Source organism: Panthera onca, chromosome A1 (genome assembly GCF_046562875.1).
Source record: "Panthera onca isolate mPanOnc1 chromosome A1, mPanOnc1 haplotype 2, whole genome shotgun sequence".
In the NCBI taxonomy this organism is placed as follows: domain Eukaryota; kingdom Metazoa; phylum Chordata; class Mammalia; order Carnivora; family Felidae; genus Panthera; species Panthera onca.
In genome coordinates, this window is record NC_138339.1 from 52,043,063 (window position 1) to 52,070,408 (window position 27,346).

At 36.8% G+C, this 27,346-nt stretch overlaps 1 protein-coding gene across 2 annotated transcripts in view; it reads right to left on the reverse strand.

Annotated features, from left to right (window-relative positions):
• Positions 1 to 15,846, reverse strand: part of ATP10B (ATPase phospholipid transporting 10B (putative)) — a 262,525-nt gene extending 246,679 nt beyond the window's left edge. The window contains exon 1 of one of the 2 annotated variants that reach the window (XM_060634929.3): positions 15,588 to 15,846. In XM_060634929.3, coding sequence (XP_060490912.1) covers positions 15,588 to 15,624 — 37 coding nt within the window. In that variant the 5' untranslated portion in view covers positions 15,625 to 15,846. The remainder of the gene's footprint in view (positions 1 to 15,587) is intronic. The other variant, XM_078446512.2, reaches the window with a different exon arrangement.
• Positions 15,847 to 27,346: the final 11,500 nt, after the last annotated feature.

Here is a 27,346-nt window from a genome sequence, read left to right on the forward strand (position 1 = left end):
GTGATTAAGTGGGATTTATTCCAGGGATGCAAAGATGGCTTAACATCTACAAAAATCAGTCAATGTGATACACCACATGAAAAAATAAAGGGTAAAAACCACATGATCATTTCATTAGATGCAGAAGGATTGACAAATTCCACATCCATTTATGATAATAATTCTTAACCAAGGCTTTACATAATAAGCTGAGAGTTAATGTAATACACAAGAGTGAAAAAGTGAATACTCTAAAAGCTTTCAGCTTTTCCTCTACAGTCAGGAGCAAGACACCACTACCACCACTTTTATTCAACTTGTATCAGACATTATAGCCAGAACAATTAGGTGAGAAAAAGAAACAAAAGTCATCCAAATTGTAAAGAAGTAAAATTCTATTTGCTGATGACCTGATTTTATATGTAGAAAACCCCATAGAATCCACTAAAAAACTATTAGAATTATAAACAAATTCAGTAAAGTTACAGGATGACACAGTTTTTTTTTTTTTTTTTTTATTATTATTTTTTTTTAAGTTTATTTATTTTGAGACAGAGAGAGACAGAGCATGAACGGGGGAGGGTCAGAGAGAGTGGGAGACACAGAATCAGAAGCAGGCTCCAGGCTCTGAGCCATCAGCCCAGAGCCCGACACGGGGCTCGAACTCACGGACCGCGAGATCGTGACCTGAGCCGAAGTCGGACGCTTAACCGACTGAGCCACCCAGGCGCCCCCAGGATGACACAGTTTTAAAAGGCAGTTGTGATTATACACACTAACAATGAACTATTAAAAAGAGAAAATAAGGAAACAATCCCATTACAATTGCATCAAATTGCAAAATACTTAGGAATAAATTTAACCAAGGAAGTGAAAGATCTATACACTGAAACCTGTAAGACACTGATGAAAGAAATTGAAGGAGAAACAAATAAATGAAAAAATATCCTCCATTCATGGACTGGAAGAATTAATATTGCTGGCACATCCATACTATCTAAAGCTATCTATAGATTCAATGCACTCTCTATCAAAATTCCAGTGGCTTTCTTCACAGAAATAGGGCAAATTCTTAAAATTTTAATGGAATCACAATAGGCCCCAAAGAAGCTAAAATAATCTTAAACAAGAATAACAAAGCTGGGGACAGCACACTTCCTGATTTCAAAGCAAATTACAAAGCTTTCATAATTAAAAAAAATTTTTTTTAATGTTTTATTTATTTTTGAGACAGAGTGAGATAGAGCATGAACAGGGGAGGGTCAGAGAGAGAGGGAGACACAGAATCTGAAGCAGGCTCCAGGCTCTGAGCTGTCAGCACAGAGCCCGACGCGGGGCTCGAACTCACAGACCGTGAGATCATGACCTGAGCCGAAATCGAATGCTTAACCGACTGAGCCACCCAGTCTCCCCAAAAGCTTTCATAATTAAACCAGTATGGTATTAACATAGAAACAAACACATACATTAGTGGAACTGAATAGAAAGCCCAGGCACAAACCTATTCATGCATGATTATTTAATTTATAACAAGGTACAATTTACCTTCAAAAATTGCTTCTAGGAAAACTGGACAGCTGCATGGAAAAGAATGGAAGCGAATCTCCGTCTTACAACATATGTAAAAATTAACTCAAAATGGATTAGACTTGAACCAGAGACCTGAAACCATAAAACTCCTAGAGGAAAGTATAGGCGTTAAGCTCCTTGACATCGGTCTTGGCAATAATTTTTAGATTTGACACATAAGCAAAGGAAACAGAAGAAAAAAAAAAAACAAATGGAACTACATCAAACTAAAAAACTCTGCATAGCAAAAGAAGCACCTACAAAATGAAAGGCAACCTATGGAAAGGGAGAAAATATTTGTAAATCATTTATCTCAATAGGGGTTAAACATTAAACATATAAAGATCTTATGCAACTCAATAGCAAAAAACAAAAGCAAACAAGCAAAAACCAATCTGATTTTGAAATTTGCAGAGGATCTGAATAAACATTTATCCAAAGAAGACATACAAATGGTCAACAGGTTCATGAAAAGGAGTTCAACTTTAGTAATTATCAGAGAAATCCAAATTAAAATCATAGTAAGATATCACCTCACACCTATTAAAATGAGTATTATCAAAAGACGAGATGGGGCGCCTGGGTGGCTCAGTCGGTTAAGCGTCCGACTTCGGCTCAGGTCATGATCCTACGGTCCGTGGGTTCGAGCCCCACGTCGGGCTCTGTGCTGACGGCTCAGAGCCTGGAGCCTGTTTCAGATTCTGTGTCTCCTTCTCTCTGTGACCCTCCCCCGTTCATGCTCTGTCTCTCTCTGTCTCAAAAATAAATAAACATTAAAAAAATTAAAAAAAAAAAGACGAGAGATAACAACTATTGGTGAGGATGTGGAGAAAATGAAACCTTGCGCACTGTTGGTAGAAAAGTAAATTGGTGCAACCATTATGGAAAACAGTATAGACGTTCCTCAAATAATTAAAAATAGAACTACCAGATGATCCAGCAATCCCACTTCTGTGTATATATTCAAGGGATATAAAAACAGGCTATTAAAGAGGTATCTGTATTCTTATGTTCATTTCAGCATTACTCACAATAGCCAAGATATGGAAACAACCTAAGTATCTATCAACAGATGAATAAAGATATGGTATATAAACAATGGAATATTACCATCAGTAATGGTAAAAAAGGAATCTTCCTATTTGTGGCAACATGGACATAACTTGAGGGCATTATGCTAACTGAAATAATCCAGGCAGAGAAATATCAATACTGCATGGTATCACTTATATGTGAAATCTAAAAAAGAAAAAAAAAGTCAAAATTCATAGAAACAGATAGTAGAAAAGTGGTTGCCAGGGTCTAAAATTTGGGGAACATAAAGAAAGTTTTAGTGAAGAATATAAACTTTTAGCTATTGGGTGAATATTAATCTGATATTCTAATGTATAACTTGGTGACTACAACGCACATAACGTTGTATTGTATAAATGAAATTTACCAAGAGTAGAACTTAAATGTCCTCACCTAAATATGTGTGTGTGTGTGTGTGTGTGTGTGTGTATGGCATGCACACATGGTCATTAATGTGTTAATCAGTTAGGTGGGAGGATTGCTTTCACAACATTCAAGGGTATGTTGTTTTACTGTGCTTCTCTTGATTGCATGCCCTACCTACTTCTTTTTGGGGTACTTTTTGTTGTTTGATTTAATAAATTCAAGGTTTGTGAGAACCCTGGGTAGAACAAAGTTTATTGATGCCGTTTTTCCAACAGAATTTGCTCATGTTGTGTTTTTTTTCATGGTTTTTTTTTCATAATTTTTATATTTGTTGCAGTGATCCATGGTCAATGATATTTGATGTTACCATTATAATAAATTTAGGGCTCCACAGAGCATTCTCATGTAAGACAGTGAAATTGATAAATAAATGTATGTGTTCTGACTGCTCCACTGAGGAACAGCCCCTCCATCTCTCTCCCTCTCCTTGGGCCTCACTTGGGCCTGAGACACAGCAATATTGAAATTAGGCCAATTAATTAGGCCACAGTGGCCTCTAAGTGTTCAAATGAAAGGAAGTCACAAGTTTCTCACTTTAAATCAAAGGCTAGAAATGATTAAGCTCAGGGAGGAAGCCATGTTGTAAACTGAGATAAGCCTAAAAGAGACCTCTTGCACCAAACAGGTAACAAAGTTGTGACTGCAAAGGAAAAGTTCTTGGAGAAAATTAAAAGTGTTACTTCTGTGAACACATGAATGATTAAAGAAATAAAGCACAATAGCTTTATTGCTGCTATCGATAAAATTTTAGTGGTCTGGATAGAAGATCAAACCAGCCACAACATTCTCTTAAGTCAAAGCCTAATCCAGAGCAAGGCCCTAACTCTCTTCAATATATGAATGTTGCAAGAGGTGAGGAAGCTGCAGAAGTCTGAAGCTAGCAGAGGTTGGTTCATGATGTTTAAGGAAAGAAGCTATCTTCATAACATAAAAGTCAAGGTGAAGCAGCAAGTGCTGATGTAGAGGCTGAAGCAAGCTATCTAGTAGAACTGGCTAAGATGATTAACGAAGGTGGCTACATTAAACAACAGATTTTCAGTGTAGACAAAACAGCCGTCTGTTGGAAGAAGATGCCATTTAGGACTTCAGAGTTAGAAAAGAGAAGTCAATGCATGGCTTTAAGTTTCAAAGGACAGATTGATTCTCTTCTTAGGGACTAATGTAGCTGGTGACTAAGTTGAATCCAATGCTCACCATTCTGAAAATCCCAGGTCCCTTAAGAATTATGCTAGATCTACTTTGCCCGTCCTCTATAAATGGAACAACAAAGCCTGGATGACAGCTCATCTGTTTACAACATGGTTTACTTAATATTTTAAGCCTACCATTGAGACTTGTTGCTCAGAAAAAAAGATTCCTTTCAAAATATTACTGCTCACTCAAAATGTACCTGGTCACCCAAGAGCTCTGATGGAGATGTACAAAAAGATGAATGTTGTTTTCATGCCTAACACAACATCCATTCTGCAGGCCACAGATCAGTAGTAATATTGACTTTCAGGTCTTAGTACTTGAGAAATACATTTCATAAAGTCTGTAGCTGCCAGACAGCTATATTATTATATATAATTCCTCTGATGGATCTGGTCATGGTAAATTGAAAGCCTTCTGGAAAGCATTCACCATTTTAGGTGCCATTAAGAACATTCATGATACATAGGAAGAGATCAAAATATCAACATGAACAGGAGTTTGGAAGAAGTTGATTCCAATCTGCATGGATGACTTTGAGGGGTTCAAGACTTCAGGGGAGGAAATAACTGCAGATGTAGTGGAAATAACAAGAGAACTAGAAGTGGAGCCTGAAGATGTGATTGAATTGCTGTAATCTCATGATAAACCATGAATGGATGAGGGGTTGCTTCTTACAAACGAGCAAAGAAAGCGGTCTTTTGAAATGGAATCTATCCCTGGTGAAGATGTGGAGACTGTTGAAATGACAACAAATAATTTAGAATATTTACATAAACTTACATGATAGAACAGCAGCAGGTTTTGAAAAGATTGATTCCAATTTTGAAAGAAGTTCTACTGTGGGTAAAATGCTATCAAAGAGAAATACATTCTACAGAGAAATTGTTCATGAAAGGTAGAGTCAATCAATGTGTCCAACTTCATTGTCTTATTTTAAGAAAATGCCGCAGCCATCACAAACTTTAGCAACTAAGACCCTGATTAGACAGCAGCCATCAACACTGAGGCAGGATCCTTCACCAGCAAAAAGATTATGGACTAGCTGAAAGCTCAGATGATGGTTTGCATTTTTTAGCAATCAAATATTTTTTTTTAAATTTTTTTTAATGTTTATTTATTTTTGAGACAGAGAGAGACAGAGCATGAACGGGGAGGGTCAGAGAGAGAGGGAGACACAGAATCTGAAACAGGGTCCAGGCTCTGAGCCATCAGCACAGAGCCCGACGCGGGGCTCGAACTCATGGACCGTGAGATCATGACCTGAGCCGAAGTCGGACGCTTAACCGCCTGAGCCACCCAGGCACCCCAGCAATGAAATATTTTTAAATTTAGGGATGTATTTTTTTTAGACTTAATGCTATCGCACACTATATAGACTATGTAAAGTATACATTACTTTTATATATACTGGGAAACCAATAATAGAAATGGATATCATACAGCAATTTTTTCAGGTTCCTTAGTGTCTCAGGAATTTTTCGTAGTATTGTTACACCAAAACAAATACCTAACAGTTCTGATTATTAAGTAGTTAGCTCCCAGCAATGTAATAAATATTCATATCATAACAACATAGAGGCTATGTTTAAAAAGTACACAACAATTGGAAGGAAAAAAAACTAATGTTTGTATTTCATTCTTAAATAACCACAATAACCTACTAACGGGATGTGCGTGCCTTCTAGGCTCTGCACAGTTTCTGAAATTTTAGAGTGAGATTGGATACTGCCACCCTCATTTTTTGTTCCACATTGATTTTTTGCATGTATTTACCTTTCATCACAACTGCCCTTAAATTCTGCAAAAAACTATGACCCACAAAAAGAAACATGGTGCAATCTAATGTTGAAACTGTGAACTACCATAAGCTATCTGTCCAGTTTCTGACAGATGTTGAATATTACTATTTCTCTAAAATTTAAAAATATCCTGCAGTGCTGTGTGATACTTTGGCACACAGTTAAGGAGCCATGATTTTTGAAATCACTTTGAACAAAAACAGACACAAGGGAATCTATGTGATTCCATTTGCATATGATTATTGCAAAGATACAGGCATGTATTTTTTTTTTCCAACTCTAAGGAGAAAAAACTAAGAACAAGATGTTAGCAACATTGTTGACTCAAAAACCCAGCATCCAGGCCCCTAATTTTGCTATCTATATCCTATGGTTAGGTCTCCCTTTCTAAACTTGGGGAAAAAAACGGATCTCAGCATAGTTTTAGAACTGGAAGAATCCTCAGTGATCATGTAGTCCACATTCCTCATTCTAACAAGGAAGAGCTGTAAGCCAAGAGACAAAGGATTGTCCTAGTTCACATTAGGGGGTAAATAGCAGATACGGGCTTTGACCCCATATCTACAATATTTGTTCTGCATTGTCTCTTTGCCTTCCATGTTTATGATGTTGTCTTTGCATCCTTCTAGCACCCCATCAGAACCACTGCCCCTCATCTAAACCTCTGCCCAAAGACAATACTCAGTAAATGTCATTATGGAGACTGAAAAATGATGGACTGTCCTTTCAGAGAGGGTAGCCCCAAAGATCATTGCAGGTCTCTGACAGCCCAACCCATGCCTAGTCTTTTAAAATAAACTTTACTAGTTGTTGGTTTTTCTTCATTATGAGGGTAGTACATGCTCATTATAGTAGATATGGAAAATACTTCAAAGTAGAATAATAACATCGATGTTTTACAACTCAGGAAAAACTCCTATTAATACATGGGTAGTTTTCTAGCTTTTCCCCATGAATAGCTCATAAACAGAGTTTTAATTTACCATATTACAAATATAATTTAGATTTCTACTTTAATATACAACTTTTATTTTTATTTTTCACTATGTCCCCCCCAACACCTGCCCCCTAACCATCAGTCTGTTATCTGTATCTAGGAGCTTATTTTTGTTTTGTTTAAATTTTACATATAAGAGAGATCATATGGCACTTCTTTCTCTGACTTATTTCACTTAGCATAATGCCTACAAGGTCTACCCATGTTGCTAATGGCAAGATTTCATTTTTTGATGGCTAAATAATATCTCATTGTATATATACACAATTTCTTTACCTATTCATCCATCAATGGATGCTTACATTTTTTCCCTTATTTTCTCTATTGTAAATTATGTTGCAAGAACCATAGAGGTACTTGAAAAGTCAAGGTAGCATTTTATTTCTTTGGATAAAAACTCAGAAGTGGAATTGCTAGATCATGTGGTAGTTCTTTTTTTTTTTTTTTTTTTAAATATTTTGAGGACCCTCCATACGGTTTTCCATTTACTTTTCTATCAATTGCATGGGGTTCCCTTTTCTCCATATCCTTGTCAAAACTTGTAATTTGTATTTTTGATAAAAGCCACTCTAACAGGTGTGAAGTATTATCTCACCCTGGCTGTGATTTGCATTTTCCTGATGATTAAGGATGTGGCATATCTTTTCATGTACTGTTGTTCATCTGTATGTCTCTTCTTTGGAAAAATGTCTATTCAGACCTTCTGCACATTTTTAAATCAGAATTTTTTTTTTTTTTTGCTATTGAGTTGTATGAGCTTGTTATATAAATATTAGTCCCTTATGAGATATATAATTTGCAAATATTTTCTCCCATTCAGCAGGTTGTCTTTTCATTTTGTTAATGATTTCCTTTGTTGTGCAGAAGCTTTTTAGTTTGATGTAGCCCCCCTTGTTTATTTTTTATTGTATTGCTTTTGCTTTTGGTGTCAACTTAAAAAAATATATTTCCAAGACCTATGTCAAGGAATTTATGTGCCTATGTTTTCTTCCATCTAATCCATTTTGAGTTAATTTTTGTGAGTGGTAAGATAGTGGTCAAGTTTTATTTTGCATGCAGCTGTCCAGTTTTCCCAACATCATTTGCTGAAGAGATTGTCCTGTCCTCATTGTATGCTTGTCTTTTTCATAAATTGACTATATATGCATGGGTTTATTTCTAGGCTCTCTAATGTGTCCCACTGATCTATCTATGTGTTTTAGGACAATACATTTAATTACTCTAGCTTTTTAATACATTTTGAAATCAGGAAGCATGATCCTCTAGCTTTGCTTTTGTTTCTCAAGACTGCTTTGGCTATTTGGATCTCTTGTGGTTCCAGACAATTCTAGGATTATTTGTTCTATTATTGTTAAAAAGGACACTGAGATGTTGATAGGGATTGCACTGAATATGTAGATTGCTTTGAGTAGTACAGAAATTTCAACAATATTGATTCTTACAATCCATGAGCATGGAATATCCATTTGTGTCATCTTTAATTTCTTTCATTAATGTCTTATAAATTCCATTATAGAGGTCTTTTACTTCCTTGTTTAAATTTATTCCTAGATATTTTCTTTTTGATGTAATTATAAGTAGAATTGAATAACAGATTTAATCCTTGGTATTAGAAATCAGAATGGTGGTTACATTTGTGAAGAGGAAGATAGGAATGATTGAGAAGGAGCACATCAGGACCTATTGGAAAGCTAAAAAAATTCAAAAAAAAATTTTAATCATGTGGTGGTTTCTTGAACTATATATAACTATATACACTCATGTGTTCATTTTGTTATAATTCATCAATCTATACTCAAGATTAGTCTACTGTTCTTGTGTGTGAGTTATAAATAAAAAAAAATTAGCAAAGAAAAAATATTCTCAACAACAAAATACAGAAAATTATACCTTAGGGGTGAAGCCCCTTCTGATGCCCGAGCCAAATTAAATACTTTTTCCTTTGTCTTCCTTTAGAGCATTGTCTACTATCCTACAATTGTGTGCTAATTTGCTGGCATCTCTGGCTAGACTGTGAGCCTCTGGAGGGTAGGGACACATCTCCTTTAGCTCTAATTTCCTAGTGCTTCAAACATGACAACATGCAAGGAGGTTAACTATTTTTAAACAAAAAAAATTAAATATAAATATACTAATAGACCAAGGAACACATGGGTTTCTTTTCTCTATCTTATCCAAATGCCCTGGGTAAAATTTGTATCACATTTCTGTGGCCTTTCTTTTAAAAATTCCTAATGTTTTAAAATATTCATTTGTAATCTCCAAAGAATATATATTTTTAAAGGGAAGGGGACACACACACACTTTCTTTTAGGAATGTATTTATTTATCAGAGTTCTAATGTTACTCAAAGCATAGTTCATGAACCAGTGCCAATGTATGAACTGTTTATTAATGATTTAGAAGTTAAATACAGAAATTAATATGTGTTTAGAAATGGGTATGATTTGACTCTACCAAATTATCTAAACATGTGTAGTAAACTTGCCTTACTATGACATGAACTATATACCAATCGTTCATGGTAGAACTAGTTACTGGAAATGAATTAAAACAAAAAAAGATCATTTTTTTTAACACGTAATTTTAAAAGCTCTGTAATTGATAATAGAGCTAGAGAAGATCAACACCATTATTTTAGAAATAATGGGTAAACTGAGACCTAGATTTTTACCCAGTTCCTGACTACCAAGCCAGTGATCTTTACAGTATCGTGCCACCTGCATTCCTTATATTAATGAGTTTCAAAGATAAAATCAGGATCATTTCTACCATTATTAGCAGTAATAGCTGCAGCTACTATAAAGCCATATTCAATGTTTATAAGGTAGAACCACATGAAGTTGCTATTTAAAAACGCTTTTGGTTTATTTATATATTTTGAGAGAGAGAGAGAAAGTAAGTGGGTGGGGGCAGAGAGAAAATCCCAAGCAGGCTCTGCACCATCAGTGCAGAGCCCGATGTGGGGCTCAATCTCACAAACTGTGAGATGATGCCGTGAGCCAAAATCAAGAGTCATACATTTAACTGACTAAGCTACTTAGGTGCCTCTGAAATTGCTAGTTTTATAGGGAAAAAATGGTCAAGTGTCTGTAATTTCACATGGCTCAACTCATTTGAAATGCCAGGAACAATATCAAGTGTTTTTAAAGCCTTAAAGAGGCAACTGGAGCCAGACTACATAATGTCTGGTGAGTTAAGTTCTCTCTGGGGTCCATTCCCACATCCATAACTTGGAACTAATAACAGTATGTAGGCTCAGATTTATGGAGACCTAAATGATCCAAGTTCTGGGAATGACACCTGGCAGGTCATAAGTGCTCAGTGACTATTAGCCCTTATGATTATTTCCAACATTAATTCTCAGTACAGTCTTCTGAAGTAGGAACATTTTATTCTCAGTTAATAGATGTGGAGACCAGAGCTTAAAGAGATAGGGAGATAGTAACTTGAACCTTTGTTTGTCCCTCTGACTTCAAGCACATTCCCTGCAACTTACATAGTAATTTTCAATTAAGTGACAGCTGAATTGAGTCAAATAGTCCCACTGGGGTGTATCATCAGAATCGCCAATATTAGAGAGTATCTATCTTCCTGGACTCTTTAATAGCCAGTTACATAAAAGACAGTGCAAGCTATTGTACAGTCCGATTGAGAGAAACTATGTGCACCACTCTTTTGTTTTTAGGTCTTCTGATTGATGAGAATGCTCTAAGCAATAAACAAGCTGATGATTACCGCCTCTGATTTCATAACATTTCAGTGTTGTAGTATATCCTTAAGTATTTCTTTCACCTGCTGAAGGACCCCCAAACTCCATCAGCACCATCCTCTGGAATGCTGAAAAGGGAAAACTCCATGTGGCACTTGCTAACTAGAACCTGTGCTGTTAAACTTGGTCAGAGTTTTGTACAAGACCAAAGAAACACTGTTGACTCTTTCTCCTTAAACAGAATATGCAGTCAAGCAATTCCCTTGAGGAGCAACAAGATCTGATTGAATTTTTCAGAATTTTCTATTATTCTATCAAGTTCACTTGACAGCAAAGGACAAGCTGCCTTTCAAATGCTGTAAGTGAACACATCAGCAATTCAGGAGGAAAAACGTGAGTTATTAAGTAGGAACAAGTCTCTCTGAATATATTTACACCAAGTCATGGAAACCACTGTCCTCAGAAACCTCTGTGACAATCTATTTTCTAGTCTCACTATTGCTTTAAGTTTGACAGATGATAATAAAATACAATGAAATTACCTTTGAGCTCTGAAATGTACATCAGCTCACACATTCCTCATGACTTGATTTTTATGTTTCCAACACAGCTCATTCACTTTAAATATTATTCCCAAGCACTCAAGGTCTTTATCTGGGTAATATAGCTACTTATGCCTACTTCATGTTTGCGTAAAGGCAGGGAATACCAATTTTATATGTTTATACACACACACAAAATATCCATGTATATACATATTAGTTAAGAGCTAGAAGGGGCTTTTGAGATCAAGTCTCCTTTTGTTGGCTTACAGATGAGGTCTCAGAAGCCCCAAAGGACATGGTATCCTGGAGGCTACACAGCTAACTGGCTTTCAGTTAAAGCTTGAGAAAATAAAATTATAGCAACTACCTACTATATTCTTAGGATTATAGCCAGTATTTCCCATACATAAATTCTTTTTTCTTAATGTTGATTTTTGAGAGAGAGAGAGAGAGAGAGAGAGAGAGCGAGCGAGCATGAATAGGGGAGGGGCAGAAAGAGAGGAAGACAGAATCTGAAGCAGGCTCCAGGCTCTGAGCTGTCAGCACAGAGCCCAGTACGGGGCTCGAACCCACAAACCACGAGATTGTGACCTGAGCTGAAGTCAGATGCTCAACCAACTGAGCCACCCAGGCACCCCACCCATACATAAATTCTTACACCATTTCTATTTTGTTAGTACCATCACTCTCATTTGACAGATGAGAAAACTGAGGCTAGGAAAACTAGTATAGTCAATAAATGCCACAAAATAGAATTAAGATGTTGATGAGGCATACTAGATTCTCTCTACTGTGCTGGCATTTCTCTGAATGCATTCACTTGTGCATCACTGATTTTTGCCATATCCACACATCAACTGTATTGTTTTCTTAACCTTTTCTTTAAATTGAACATTAACATTAAATAAAAAACCTTTTTATCACCAATTAAATATAAAACAATGTGCCATAAATTGAAGATATTAATTAAAGTAAAAATAAAGAAATGAAAATATAACTAAATTCTAGCTACACTCTGCCTCTCCCTAAAGGCACAGGATTTGCATCCTACTGTCTTTGTTGGAAAAGAAGATTAGCCACAGTTAGGGTATGAGAGGCCTATAAACGTCAAACCAAGACTTAAAAGTTCAAAGAATCAAGACAGGAAAACTTTCACGATGTGATTCGGCTGTTAGTTGCCACATGGGAAGTCATCATTGTCCGATGTTGGATCATTCTGAGTCCTGCCCTGGTACCTCCTTGTCACATGAAACAGTGCAGCACATGGGCAAATTCTCCAGGTGATAATTCTCTAACTCTAGTGAGCAACAGAATCACCTGGAAGTTTGTTAAAAACAGATTTTTTTAATCTTCCCCAGGGTATGACTCAGCATGTCTACAGTTAAGCCCAAGAATTTGCATTTCTAACAAGTTCCTAAGTAAAGCTGATGCAGCTGGCCCAGGAACCACATTTCCAGAACCAGTGCTCTGGGTCACACTTGAGGAGGAGAATTTCGATAACATATGGTGGCATGTGTGTGAACATGTCACGATTAAGCTTGCTGGTGATTGCAGAGATTTGGGATTTTTATTTCAAGAAGCAGAAGAGACAAACACTCAATGTATTCTTGGGGTCCTGTGTTGTTTCTTCAATCTAGTGACTTAAGATTGATACTACACCACAACAGAGCCGCCTGCAACAACCTTGGATGAGCCATAAGAAGTACCTCCTTCTTGAGGCACCTGGGTAGCTTAGTTGGTTAAGACTCAGACTCTTGTTATCAGCTCAGGTCATGATCTCACAGTTCATGAGACCAAGTCCCACACCGGGCTCCTTGCTGACAGTATTGAGCCTGCTATTCTCTGTTTCTCTGCCCTCCCACACATGTGTGTGCTCTCTTTCTCTCAAAAATGTACCTTCTCATCGGTAATATAGCTTATTCGTAGGCTGCTAGCTACCTGCAAGGCTCTCTGCATTGGTGGCAGCAGCTGGTGGTCATTAATACCAAAAACAGAAAATGAGATTCTTTCTTTCCTCTAACATTAAAGAACATTTAAAAAATGCCATGACACTCTTAAATACATATATATGTATGTGTGTGTGTGTATATATATATACACATATATATATATACACACACACACATTCTTCCCCTACAGGAAAAAAATGCCATTACAGTTAACATTTTCTGATATGGTTCCAGTTACAGTAATAATAATTGTTAAGGGCCTTCTATACATGTCATTGTATGTACCAGGTGATTACACAGAAACACTTCCTTTTTCAGTGTTAGGATGTGAAAATTTAACTTGTCTGAGATCAATTACTAAGAAGTAGATCAGAGATTCAATTTCAAGTTCAATTCCAATGCCTATTTCTTTTCTAAGCTGCACCACTGCTATTGTTACTACCCAATTATCAATCTCTTCATAGAAGCATATTTTATATGGACCTAAAAGATAAGAAGGAGAAAACACTCCATAAGCTTAAGTTCAGAGCTCAAAGGGTTCAAATCAGGATTTAAGAATGTCTGGCTAAATTTTGCATTTAGAAGAATGGGTAAGTGGATAGAATGAATCTCAGAAATCTCAACAGGAAGGAGATTTTTATTCCCTCCTGATATGGCAAGGGCCATTAGGAGAACCAGTGTGGTAGAAGAGAGAACAATGGATTGGGAGCCATGAGCCTTGGATTCTTGGAGTCATTACTTTGTCTCAGTAACTGAGACTTCATTCCTCTCAGGTTGTGGTTTCACCATCTGTATACCAGGCAGCTGGGCTAAGCTCCCTTCCTGGCTGGCTCTGCCTTTGAGAATGGCAGATTCCTTCAACTGTATTTATTAGCACCATATGCCTCAAAATGATAATGCCCATCTTTCAATATAAGGAGACTATGGTTTGACTGCAAACTCAGCATGTGGTTTTCAACCTTCAGTCTCTCAAGAGCCTATTTATCTACCCATATGTGAGATTATCCTGCTATATTATTTTTTAATGTTTGGGAGGGAGGGCAGGAGGGAGGGAGGGAGAGAGAGAGGGGGACAGAGGATCCAAAGTGGGTTCTATACCGATGGCAGAGAGCCCAATGCAGGGCTTAAACTCATGAACCCTGAAATCATGACCCAAGTCAAAGTCAGGTGCTTCACTGACTGAGCTACCCAGGAGCCCCCCTGATATATTCTTTGGGGAATACGTGGTGACAATTGGATGAGAGATCTTGAACTCTTCATTGTAGAAATACAACTGAAATCCATATAAATAGAATTTAAGAAATGAACTATCAGATCAAATTTTAAAAAGTCATCAATGGCAATGAAATGACAAATTCAGTAAGTGTTATTAGGCGTAATTATAGTAACATCTAGAAAGAAAACAACATCTGTGATTTGCTTGATTAATGGCTTAACAGAATAGTGCATCTGTTAATGGAATAAACTCCTAGCACTGTTGACTATATGTTTGCAAGATCTGGAAACAGAGAAAGGATTATGGGAGATGAGAAGAACAGAGTGCAGATTGGCTATTGGAGGTCCAGTTCTTCCCCAGAATTTCAATTCCCCTTTAGCTATCTTGACCAGAGTTGTGTAGCAATTTAAGAAGACAAATGAATTCCACCAGGCATATGAACTTCTGCAGGCTAACCAACTAGCTGCTCAGAGTGATTAAAAATTATTTACTTTTCATCTGTGGTGGGAGATGTTTTACACCATGCCACAGTAGGATTATACTGAAGGTGCTCATCACAGAATGCATGCATGGGGCTTTTTTTCTGGCTTGAGTAGTTAATACTCAGGGAGTGAAAATATTTTTCCTTAAGCATGAATTTTCTCCTTTGAACTCAAAGTAGAACCAAAATTCCAACCTATAGCTGAAACCCACTGCAATGAGCCAGCTTCGGAGTTTATCAAAATGAAATTATAAAGGCATGTAATAATCTCATGCTCTTCTTCAAAGCTGTAGTTTCTTTCTGCTTTGAGAACACAACACTAACTCTGCTTCCTCGAGGCTGCACGGGATGAATGCAAAATATATTATGTATCATAAAACGTATGCAGGTACATTCAGGCAGCAACCTCTTGCATAAGGAAGAAGCATTTGCCATCAGCTTATCCTAATGAAATCAATGAAAGAAAAACCCAACATTCTGTGACAAAAGGAATGTGGATCTTGTACCCAGTAAGCCAAATGACATTTTAAATGCAGCATGAAGAAAAGTAGGTATTTCCTGGGCCTGATTCAAAATTTAGGATTAGTGATTATAGGAGGCAATCATTTCCCCATAATAAGGGAAGGGCCAGGTGGCTTGTACTTACCCCGGCAAAGCTGGCTTCCCTCCTGAGCAGGCTCCATTAGAAGCTATGGAAAACAGAACTTGAAAGTGGCACTATTTCTCTTGTACGGCTTGGCTAAAGTATCATTTATCTTTCCTGTGGCATCTTTCATTTCTCTGATTTTATCAGATGGCATCAAGACAAGGTATTAAGCTAACACTCTCTTGGTGTTAAACTCCAAGAAGATGGCCTGGCAAGAAACAACTGTGGCCCGTAAAGGAAGTGGGAAAAATAAGCCACCTCACAAGGGCCACGAGGGAGAGAGAATAGCAGGACTGTGAGTGTGGGCCCTAGTCCCAGAACAGTGAAGGCAGTGTTCTTGGTTCGGCTGCGCATTTACACAGCACCATCACTGTTAGACATGGGTCTTGCATAAATTTCTACTTTCTGCGAATCAATGAGCCAGCAATATAAAAATTCATAAGCGATCTTATTCTCTATACCTGTTACAAGAATGACTTTGTCCATTTACCTTTTGCAATGCATGTAATTAAGTGTGAGACAATTATAACCTTGTAGTTCTCCTTGGGGGCCTGGAAACATAATTCAGTTGCTGGGTTTCAAGGGCACTTAAAGAAAAGACTCTCTGCATTGACTTTTATATGCGTGCTGGTGATGAATTCACCCTCAAAGCCTCAGAAGTCTCATTTCGCAGTGGTCTAGTTCTTATTGATTACTATTTGATTATACAAAATAAGGAAAATTGGACCAATATATTATACTTATAGATTATGTGAATGCTTCAGATATTCAGAAAATCAGACTTATTTATGGGCTTATGAGAGTGCCAATTCATATCCTAAAGGAAATTTTCATGTATAATCTTTTTTACTGAGTTGCCTATAATTCTACTAATTGGGGTAAATGTCACAAACCAGTTGCTATATTTATGGATAGTTATGGGTGAGTCCATAAACAAAAAAGAAGCTAGAGCAAGCAACAAGCCTATTCTGAAGGTAGCAAAAGGGAATATTACCAAGCTTAGGAATTAGACGAGGTGAGAAAAAGTGAAGATAATGTCTAACTTCATGAATATCTTTCCATAGGATCTTGGTTGGTTGCTAGGGTAATTGTGAACTTATGTGTACTGTTGGATTCTATCAGACTACTAAGAAGAAATGTGGACATAAAAACATTTAAGAAGGAATGAAACACCCACACATCTAAAATCAGAATAGCTGCAACTGTAAGATACAAGTTGGGAATTTTTAAGAACATGAAATTTGCCTAACACTTTAGATAGTCTAGAACTTTTTAAAAGGCACTTGGCATTCCACAGTTTTCCATCTGCTGAAAGAAAAGAATGCTTTGCAAGCCCTCTTTCTTTCCTCTTAGAGTCTCATGGTTTCTCGTCACAAGTGTGACCTAGAATCACAGATTTGGTTAATCACAAAGTGTTAGCACCAGAAGGTAATTAGAAGTCGTTTAGTGCTGCTTCCTCGTGCTGTGGGTAAGGACACTGAAGTTTAGAGAAGTTAAATGTGCCTAAGGCCACACAGGAAATTAGTGGAAGAGATGGAACTAGAAACTGTATCTCCTTACTTCTACAACCAGTGCTCTTTCTTCTCAGAGAGAGAGAGAGAGAGAGAGAGAGAGAGAGGCGGGGGTGGGGGGGAGAAAAGGGGGAGAGAGACATACCATTTTGAGATGAGAGAGTCATGCTAATAAATACACAGTGCTCAAAGCATAGGCTTACTTTCTAAGCTGCTTAGAAATTTAAATACTAACAGGCATGTGGCAGGTTATTTATATCATGAAGTTGGAATTAAATGCCACTTTCTGGCTAATTAGAACCCTAATAACAAATAATAGATAAAAGATGCTATGTTCTGTTTTGGTTAGGCCATGTTTCTTTTGCCTAGCTGCTAGAATTCTCTAATAAATCACGTTAAAGGATCACACATCGCAGACCTTTATATAATTCCCCTTTCCAGCAGTCAGCTTCTCTACACTTAAGCAAATTCAGCATTTTATATATATTTGCATTTCTCACTGATTGTATCATGCTTTTCATTTATGATTTTTAGACAGTTTGTCATGTTTAGCCTTTCTGCTGTTGCCCAAACTTGCCAATTAAAGAAGTAACTGTTGACAGAGGGTTTTTTTTGTCCCATCTCACATCACCAGTACCATATGACTAGAATGAATTTTATAAACTCAAGACCAGTTATTTACTACAAGCTGTGAAAATTTTACTAGTAGTAATTGTTATAACTGTTAGTGACCAATTTATGCTGAACACTCTATTAAGCACTCTACATAATAACTCATTTAAATTCCTCAGCAACCTTAGTAAATTGATATAACTATTTTAATAATAATAATAAAAAAAAACAAGACTACTGGGGTACCTGGGTGGCTCAGTTGGTTAAGCCAACTGTTGATTTCAGCTCAGGTCATGATCTCATAGTCGTGAGATCAAGCCCCACATTGGGGGCTTTTCCATGACTTTCTCAGGCTGGGCATGGAGCTTAAGATTCTCCCCCCTCTCCCTCTGCCCTGCGCTCTTTCAAAACCAACCCAACCCAACCCAACCCAGGGTTATCAAATTCTTCAAACCAACTGAAATAGAAAAAGTCGTAAGGAAAAATCTTATGGTTACTTTGATAAATTAAGGCATTAGATAAGCATTGACTTTAGTCATAAGAAAGGCAAGAGTCTAGACTAAGTGAATAAGCAAAATAACGTTTTAAGCATTTGGAACGTAAAGTAGCTTAAAACATTTTAAGTGGTTAACCAGATGTCAACATTGCTATGAGATTAATAAACAAGAGTTGGAAGAAGTATTAAGCAAGTAAAAACATGAGGAGGAATTGGTAACATGAGACATTAGCCATAAAACTAGTTCCTTCAGGACTGAAGCAAAGGGATGGACAGCAGCACAGTTGTCCAGGGCATCAAACATGTCTGCAAATGTAACATGATCAAACATTTCATTAACCAGAACTCAGAGTACAGGGAAAGCAGGCTGAGAAAAGATGAGAGATCCCCAAGGGGCATGCATGAATACTTCTAGACCAGTGGTCCTCAACAAGGGCTGCTGGTGTTTCTTGGAGGCATTTGGCAATATCTGGAAACATTTTTGCCAAATTGCTTGGGGACACTACTGGCCTCTGGTAGATAGAGCCCAGGGATGCCGCTAAACATTCTACATTGCACAGGATAGCCTCCTACAACAAAGAATTATTTGTCCCAAAATGTCAGTTGTGCTGAGGTTAAGAAATCTTGTCTTAGAGGTTTTCTGAATTCTCAAGGCAATGCATTAAGATAATGGCAGGACTGATTTATTGAGTGAACAAATTGAGTTTGGGGAGTCTTGTCTACCTCTTCCCCAACCTGAGCTTGGTTCTTTTTCCAGATGTTAAACAACCTTTTAAAGATGAGCGATTTGAAGGAGTGTGAAGTCTCAGTCTAGGCCTCTACCAATTAATTTTACTTCTGAAGTAATTTTAGAAAACAAAGACAAAATAATGATGAGAAGCCTTTATATTAAGTAATGTTAAGGGGGTAAGGGACAGGCTCGGGTGGAAAAAAAACAGACTACCTTAGGGAAGGGTATATTCTTGGTCCTCTACACCAAGTAATTCATGTCATATCTGGTGTTCCTAAACCAGATGTTACAGAATGGTAACCATCTACAGAAGTATTTTGTTTGGCCTACGCAGACCTAAATTTTATATTAGCCAGCAGCATTTAAACATTGGACACTTCTCATAATAACGTAGATTCTTTTTTTGTGGAAGAAGCTAAAGAACTGACAACGCTGGATACACATTCCCACTAGTCAAGAGTTGGCCATTGCTGAATAATGGCCAGCCATTTTGGACAGGGCACGAATATCCCCATTCCTCACATGAACAGCTTCAGTAGGTTATGTTACCTGCTGTATTCTGGCAGCAATCTTAGTTTGCAACTTCTGTCTTAAAAGATTATATTTATACTCCTTTTACTTCACTCTTCAGGGTAATATTATATAACAAACTGTTTGGAATGTGTTATGCAGCTCTTCCTGGATAAATTTTCATCCAATGAATCCTGCACCATCTTTTGGCCATTTTTTTCCCCAAAAAACACAATTTTGGCTTTTCCAGGACTTTCTCTCCTCCAATTTTTTTTGGGGGGCGGGGCTAATCAAATAGTGACTAACTGGTGGAGAATAACTTGATATTTACCCACTGGAATAGAAATTCACCACAAGTCCCAAGGCTACACACTTTGCTAGCTTAATAATTTTTACTCTATAAAACACAAATAAAAAAAACCCCAGAATAAATATTTTGACCATGGTGTGTAAGGAAATGGCAAGGATAACTTACTGGGATCTACAGAAACTAAGTTTTAGAATAAAGTATTGAATATTGATGTTGAAAGTGTTTAGAGCCAAAATTCATACAGGTATTTTATAGCATTAGATTAAGTCAGTAGGAGGTCACAAAGGATGTTGTGATTCTTTGAATAACAATTTGTTTGAATCAATGCATTAGGAGGAATAGATTAGTTTTTACATTCATAAAGTGAGGCCAAGTTTTTACACTATTTCATGATGTGCAAGAGAAGATATTTACAATGATTTATTATAAATATAAGGATAAATACTGAGGTGTTTGTTTTATTGATAAGAGTAAGGTTATGTAATAATTCCATTTGTTTAGAATTATGGTTCTCAAACCCTTTAGAATTAGGATTCCTTGACACTCTTAAAAATTATTTAGAATCCAATGAGTTTTTGCTTATGTGTGTTGAACTAATCTATATTTACTGTATTAGAAACTTAAATCAGAAATTAAAAAGTTATACATTTCTTTAAAAATAATATATTCATTACATGTTAATATACATTTTTCCAAAAAATAACTATTCTCTAAAACAAAAAAATTAGTGAGAAAAAATTTTAAATCTGTTTAATATATGAATAGAAGACAATTAAATTCTCATACCTGCTTATACATTTGATCTGTCTTGCTATGAAGAATAATCCAGCCTCCTACCTAGTTTGAAAAGGAAGACTAGTTGGAATTTGGGGGACTGCGATGTTAGTTTTATGTGTCTATATGCAAGACTACAATCCCTAGTTAGTCAATCAAACACTAGTCTAGGCATTGCTAAGAGATTTTGTAGACATAATTAAAGTCCATAATCAGTTGATTTTAAATAGAAGAGCCTATCCTAGATAACCTGGGTGGGTCTCATTTGATCAGTTGAAAGGCCTTAGAAAAAATGTTGTCTCTACTCTGAAGAAGAAATTCCATCTACAGATAGCAGCTTCAGCCTATGCTTGAGAATTCCAGCTGGCCTGACTGATGGTCTGTCCTATGAATGTCACACTTGCCTACCCAGCCCAACAATCATGGAAGCCAACCCTCTGGAGTAAATCTCTTAATATGTATCTCCTATTGGTGTAGTTTCTCCAACTGAACTCTAATACACAGAGACTTTGAGATCAGTGGTATAGGATATACTTTACAAAGAGTTCCATGTCACTAATTAGCTTAACATAATAATTCTATGGAGTAAGGCAAAAACCATCACTTCTATCCTCAGAGAGGATATTTATCAGATGGCATGGATCTTTCAAGTGGCTTTTAGTCTTGATCCTTAAATTCCTGGTTTCTATGCCAGTGCACTTTACCTTTCAGCACAATAACCTTCTATATATTTGGAAATATACTTGCAGATATAGACATTCATATTATTTAATACACACGTCACAAAGAAAATCCTTACAAACGGGGCAGGACACAAAACCTGTATCTAGGTATGAGTGGAAGTGATGCAAATGAAACACAGGGTTTTATTTTATGCTTAAGGAGCTTATAATTTACCTGGGAAAAATAAGATTCTTTATCCCTGAAGATATGAGATGGGGTTTAATAAAGTGATTAGGACTCTGATTCTTTATTAATACTTTTTCGAGTACTAGGCAATGCGATAGAGTCATTTTCATCCTTTTCAGCTGCTTCTGGTGCAATTGATGTCCCCTCCATATCTGATGCCCCTCTAGTGTGTGAGTTTATGGGAGACAGTGATAATGACCAATCAGCAGGTACAGAATACTAACAACCTGTTCACTGAATGACTAAGGAAGCAGAGAATGGATGCAAAACAAAGGTGAGAAGGAAGAGCCAAAGTGGAAACATTGGGAGAAATGGAAAACCAAAGAACTGGAAGATAGAATATGACTTTAAGATAATGAAATGAAAACTGGGCTGAAGAAGGTGTGTGTTAAAAAGTAACAAGAGGTTTAGCAGAACAAATGAAGGGTTCCCATTTTATGAAAGAGACTGGCCAAGAAGAGTGTTTTATTAGCATGAGGAGGCAGAATAGGATCATGGCTCAGTGTATGAACTTTAGTCAGACAGATCTGAGTTTGGGTACTAGTTCCATCATGTACTAGCTATGTCATCTTGGATAAATAACCTGACCTCTTTGGACCTCAGTTTCCACAAATGTGAACTTTCAGAGTTATTATGAAAATTAAATGAGAAAATTTATATAAAGTACATCAAATAATGCCTAGCATAGAGTAAATCCATTAAGTATTGACTCTCATAATTATTGTTATTACTATTATTATTAATTCTAGAAGCAACAAGGAGCCAATAGGAGATGTTTAATTGGGATGGTGATATGGGGACACTTGTTAGCTTGGAAAATATGTCTGATTTTAGTTAGAATAAATCATCAAGGTAAAATACTGGAGCCAGAGCAATCAGGAAGTTACCTCAATAGTCCAAGCACAAAAAAGTGACAGGCAAGGTACAACCTAGCCCAAGACTCCTCCCACTGGATCATCACATACACTATAGATTTGACATCGTTGGTTTATTCTAAATAGGAGCATATACTATTTATGTATAATTGGTAAATGGGAAACACTACAAATTTTTTTAAACATTTAATTTAAGCACATAATTTATCAGATTTAGGGGAGAATTTTAGAAGTTGAAAATTGCAACTTTTATTTTATTTTTATTTTTTTAAAGTTTTATTTATTACTTATTTTGAGAGAGTGAGAGCAAATGGGGAAGGGGCAGAGAGAGAATCCCAAGCAGCCTCTGCACAGTCAGCACAAAGCCCAATGTGAGGCTCTGAAAGTTGCAACTTTAGAGAATATCAAATGCCCTGACATAGCAATTGGGCTTCCTAATTCTCTCTGCTTATATAGAAAATTAACTAGAGGTTCCTAGAAAATTAATCACTAAGGAGGCGCCAGTCCAGATTAAAAACAAACAAACAAAAAACCTGTATAAAGCACATAAATATCTATGTATGTCTAGGATTATATAAGAGTTATATGTGGTTGCCTCAGTTGGTTAAGCGTCCGACTTCGGCTCAGGTCATGATCTCATGGTATGTGAGTTTGAGTCCCACCTGGGGCTCTGTGCTGACAGCTCAGAGCCTGGAGCCTGCATCGGATTCTGTGTCTCCCCCTCTCTCTGCCCCTCCCATGCTCATGCTCTGTCTCTCAATAATAAATAAATGTTAAAAAATTAAAAAAAAAAAGAATTGTATGTAGTTGCATGTGAGAATATCTACAGAACTTACAAATGGTGGTTCTTCATATGCAGTGAAACCCATTTGTTAATATCTGGGGATGCTGGAAATAAACTTAATTAACAACAGATAGTTGTAACAGGATCCAACTAGGAAAACTCACCTGCCTATCTATGACACTGGTCTCATTTATGTCTATATCCATTAAGTGACAACGACATCTTTTTTTTTTTTAACGTTTATTTATTTTTGAGACAGAGAGAGACAGAGCATGAATGGGGGAGGGTCAGAGAGAGGGAGACACAGAATCTGAAACAGGCTCCAGGCTCTGAGCTGTCAGCACAGAGCCCGTCGCAGGGCTCGAACTCACGGACCGCAAGATCATGACCTGAGCCGAAGTCGGCCACTTAACTGACTGAGCCACCCAGGTGCCCCAACATCTTTTAAATTTCAAGCAAGCTCTTGGCCTTATTGTGAGGCTTAATCTTCATTTTAGAACGCAGACGGAACTGGCACTCTTCCTGAACAGCTTGCCATACAGCAGAATGTCATAGGATAGATGCAAGTTTTTAAAAATTGTACGATTTTAATAATCTGTGCAGATTAAAATCCAAAAGATATGATGATATCCATATATGATACTTTTCACTTAGTTTAGGAGGTAAATAACAAATAGTATAGAACTTTCAGCAGAATTAGGATACAGCTGCTAAAGTTGAATTTCTAGTCTCAGAGTTGATTAGCATATCCATGTTTGTGTTTGAATGTAATAGATGTGAATCTCCTTTCCAAAAGAATTAGAAGTTTTCACTGTGCATTTGTGTGGAAATCATTGGTTGGAATAAATTTTTAAGAATGTAAAGGAAAAAATAAAGACATGAAGTAAGAGACACAGCACAGTGGCCTTTGGATATGATTTTCTATCCATTGAGTACAAGTATTCAAGATGATTTTCCAGGTGGAAAGGATAGATTTTCTCAGAGCCAAGCATGAACTGTTGTACCAGCCCTGTGACTGTCTAACATCACACATTTGCAAGGTAGCTTCTTGGGCTAGAGGTGGAATGAGGCCTGGGAACAGAGAGATGTGATCTTCATCTAAAAATACAAGCCTTGCATTAATTAGATGTGCTAATAAGCAGTGTGTATCACTCACCATTCCCTAGGACTTCTAGGTGAGATAACTATGAATTAATAAAGTTAAAACAATGGAATTTGGAATAAAAACAGAAGATGACATAGGGTCTCAGATTTTATGTGATCCAGTATTAGTATATCCACTGATAAAGGAGACAGACTCGTGAAGATAAAGTAGCTTGCTTGAGGTCACAAGTCAATGTCACTGCTAAGTCTATCTTATAATTTCTCACTTATTCTGCAGCTACTCATTGTCTCCATGAGGTTACCGTAATCATTGTATTTAGACAGTACTGTTTTCTACCTAGCTCAAGCTAATTAAGCAAGAAGAGGAATCTATTGGCCCACATAACTGGAGTGTCATAAGCTCTCTCCTTGCAGGTTTTAGGCTGACTTTCTCCATGTGGTAGGCCAGGTGCCCTTTTGGAACTCCAGATACACATAGTGACTCAGCCTCATTAGAAAGCTTTTCCTAAAACATTTTATTTTGCCCAAGTCCCGGGAAAGCCTCTGATTAGTTCACTTTGCACTAGGCTCATTCCTGGACCAATTACTGTTGTCACAGGGATGAATACTCTGATTCACCAACTCATGTACACATTGCTGTACAAAGCCATCTCTTTTAACCACATGAAACACATTATTCACCAGAAAAGCGGTTGTCAGAAGGATGTCAGGGATTCTTTTTCTTTTTAAAAAATTTTTTTTAAACATGTTTATTTATTTTTGAGAGAGAGAGAGAGAGAGAGAGAGAGAGAGAGCGCGCATGAGAGAGCGCACCAGCAGGGGAGAGGCAGAGGGAGAGGGAGACACAATCTGAAGCAGGCTCCAGGCTGTCAACACAGAGCCTGAGGTGGGGCTTGAGCCCATGAATCATGAGATCATGACCTGAGCCGAAGTCAGCTGCTTAACTGACTGAGCCACCCAGGTGTCCCATGAGGTCAGGGATTCTTAACAGGCACAAACAACAAATATATTATAATCATATTCTAAAATGCAACTTCATAGGAAGAATACATAAGAACTAAAACTTACCAGACATAAGAATAACAACTATGGAAATGGTGTTGCTTTTCTTCTTCTAAGTAACTTGTGTCAATATCTGTAATGACAAAGATACAGAAAAATCTCGTTTCTTAACATGGAATAAAAGATTGATTCACTAGGGTTTACAACAGGATAATTGATTTCATACATATTAACATACACAGTATTTAGTGTTCTTAGAACACTGTCTGGCATTGAATGAATGCTTATCCTCTTCCTTTGCATATATAAATAGTTTATATATAATTGTTCACTTGTGTGGTTCCAAGGCCACATCACCACTTTTCATCACCACAGACTGTCAGTGTAATTTATGTCATCAAGTCTTTAAAGACAAAATACTATAAACTGTTTCATATTTTTGGTTTTCAATATTTGAGTTTTTGAATCCCACTGTTGCCAAAATGACCTACCATTGTTCTTTGTGATTTCATAGCATATGTTCCCAACTCTCCTAATGCTGTGATGGAGCTTGCATTATTTTGATTTTGTTTTTAACTGAGGTACAGATGACATATAACATTGTATTAGTTTCAGATTACAACATAATGATTTAATATTTGTACACATTGTGAAATGATCACAATACATCTAATTAACATTCATCACCATGCAGCTTCATTTTTTTTCTTCTTGTGTTGAGGAGTTTTAATATCTATTCTTTTAGCAACTTTCAACTATGCAGCAACACAGTGTTACTAACTATAGTCACCATGCTGTACATTATATTTCCATGACTTATTGTATAACTGGAAGTTTATACCTTTGGCCCTCTTCAGCCATCTTACCCATCCCAAACTTCCGCCTATGGCAACCACTAACCTGTTTTCTGTATCTATGAGCTTGGTTTTTATTTGATGGTCCTTTTTCTTCCTCCTAGATTCCACATAGAAGTGAGATCATACCGTATTTACCCTGCTTTATCAAAGTTATTTCATTTAACAGAATGCCCCAAGTTCTATCCATGTTATTCTGATTTTTTTTTTGTTTCAACTCATGTGAACTTTGGTTATTATGGCTTTGAGAATCTTATGATATAAAGATATTATGGAAGCTGGCAAAATTAGGTGTTTACAATGTCATTTTTGAGGAAAATTAAAGACTTAAGTGTAGCACAAATGATTAAGAAATTGCCACTTGTTGGGGCACCTGGGTGGCTAAGTCAGTTGAGAGTTGGACTGTGGTTCAGGTCATGATGTTGTGGTTCATGAGTTCAAGCCCCACATTTGGCTCTGTGCTGACAGCTGGGAGCCTGGAGCCTGCTTTGGATTTGATGTCTCCTTCTCTCTCTTCCCCTCTTCTGCTTGTGTTCTCTCCCTCCCTCCCCCCCCCCCTCTCTAAACAAACGTTAAAAAATTAAAAAAAAAAAAAAGAAAAGAAATTGCCACTTGTTTAGTTTCAGAAGAGGCTGAAGAGGTGGCGTATGGTCATGGGTAGGAGCTAGGTCTTTTAACTTACATGATTCTGGGTTCAAATTCTGGCTTCTTGCTAGTCATGTGAACTTGAGCAAGTTACTGTACCTCTTTAAGCCTTAATAACCTCACCTATAATGTGGGAATACCATCACCACCTAATTCGTAGATAACACAAATATAGTATGTAGTACTCTTTGAGCTCTAAATAAAGATTAACCATTGTTATGACAGTCACAATAAAGTAATTTATGTGTAGACGATGAAATAAAGAACAAAAATAGCACCTATTACAATTCTTAGCACATAATGGGAAACATATACAGTTGTGGAAATACTGATTTTTATGGATGGAGACATCTATTTTTGACATTTTCTCTAAGAATACACCTCAAATTTCTTTGTTCTCAATGACCCATTTCCTTTTGGATTCTTTGTAGTTACAATACAATTTAATGCCCAATTATCAACTACTTACTACATAAGCAATTGCATTAGTATTATCTCCAACTGGAATTTTAGTAACTTTTCCTGCAGGAATTATACCTTACTTCTTTGAAAAAAAAATTTTTTTTTAAAGTTACTTTTTTTTTTAAATTTTTTTTTCAATATATGAAATTTATTGTCAAATTGGTTTCCATACAACACCCAG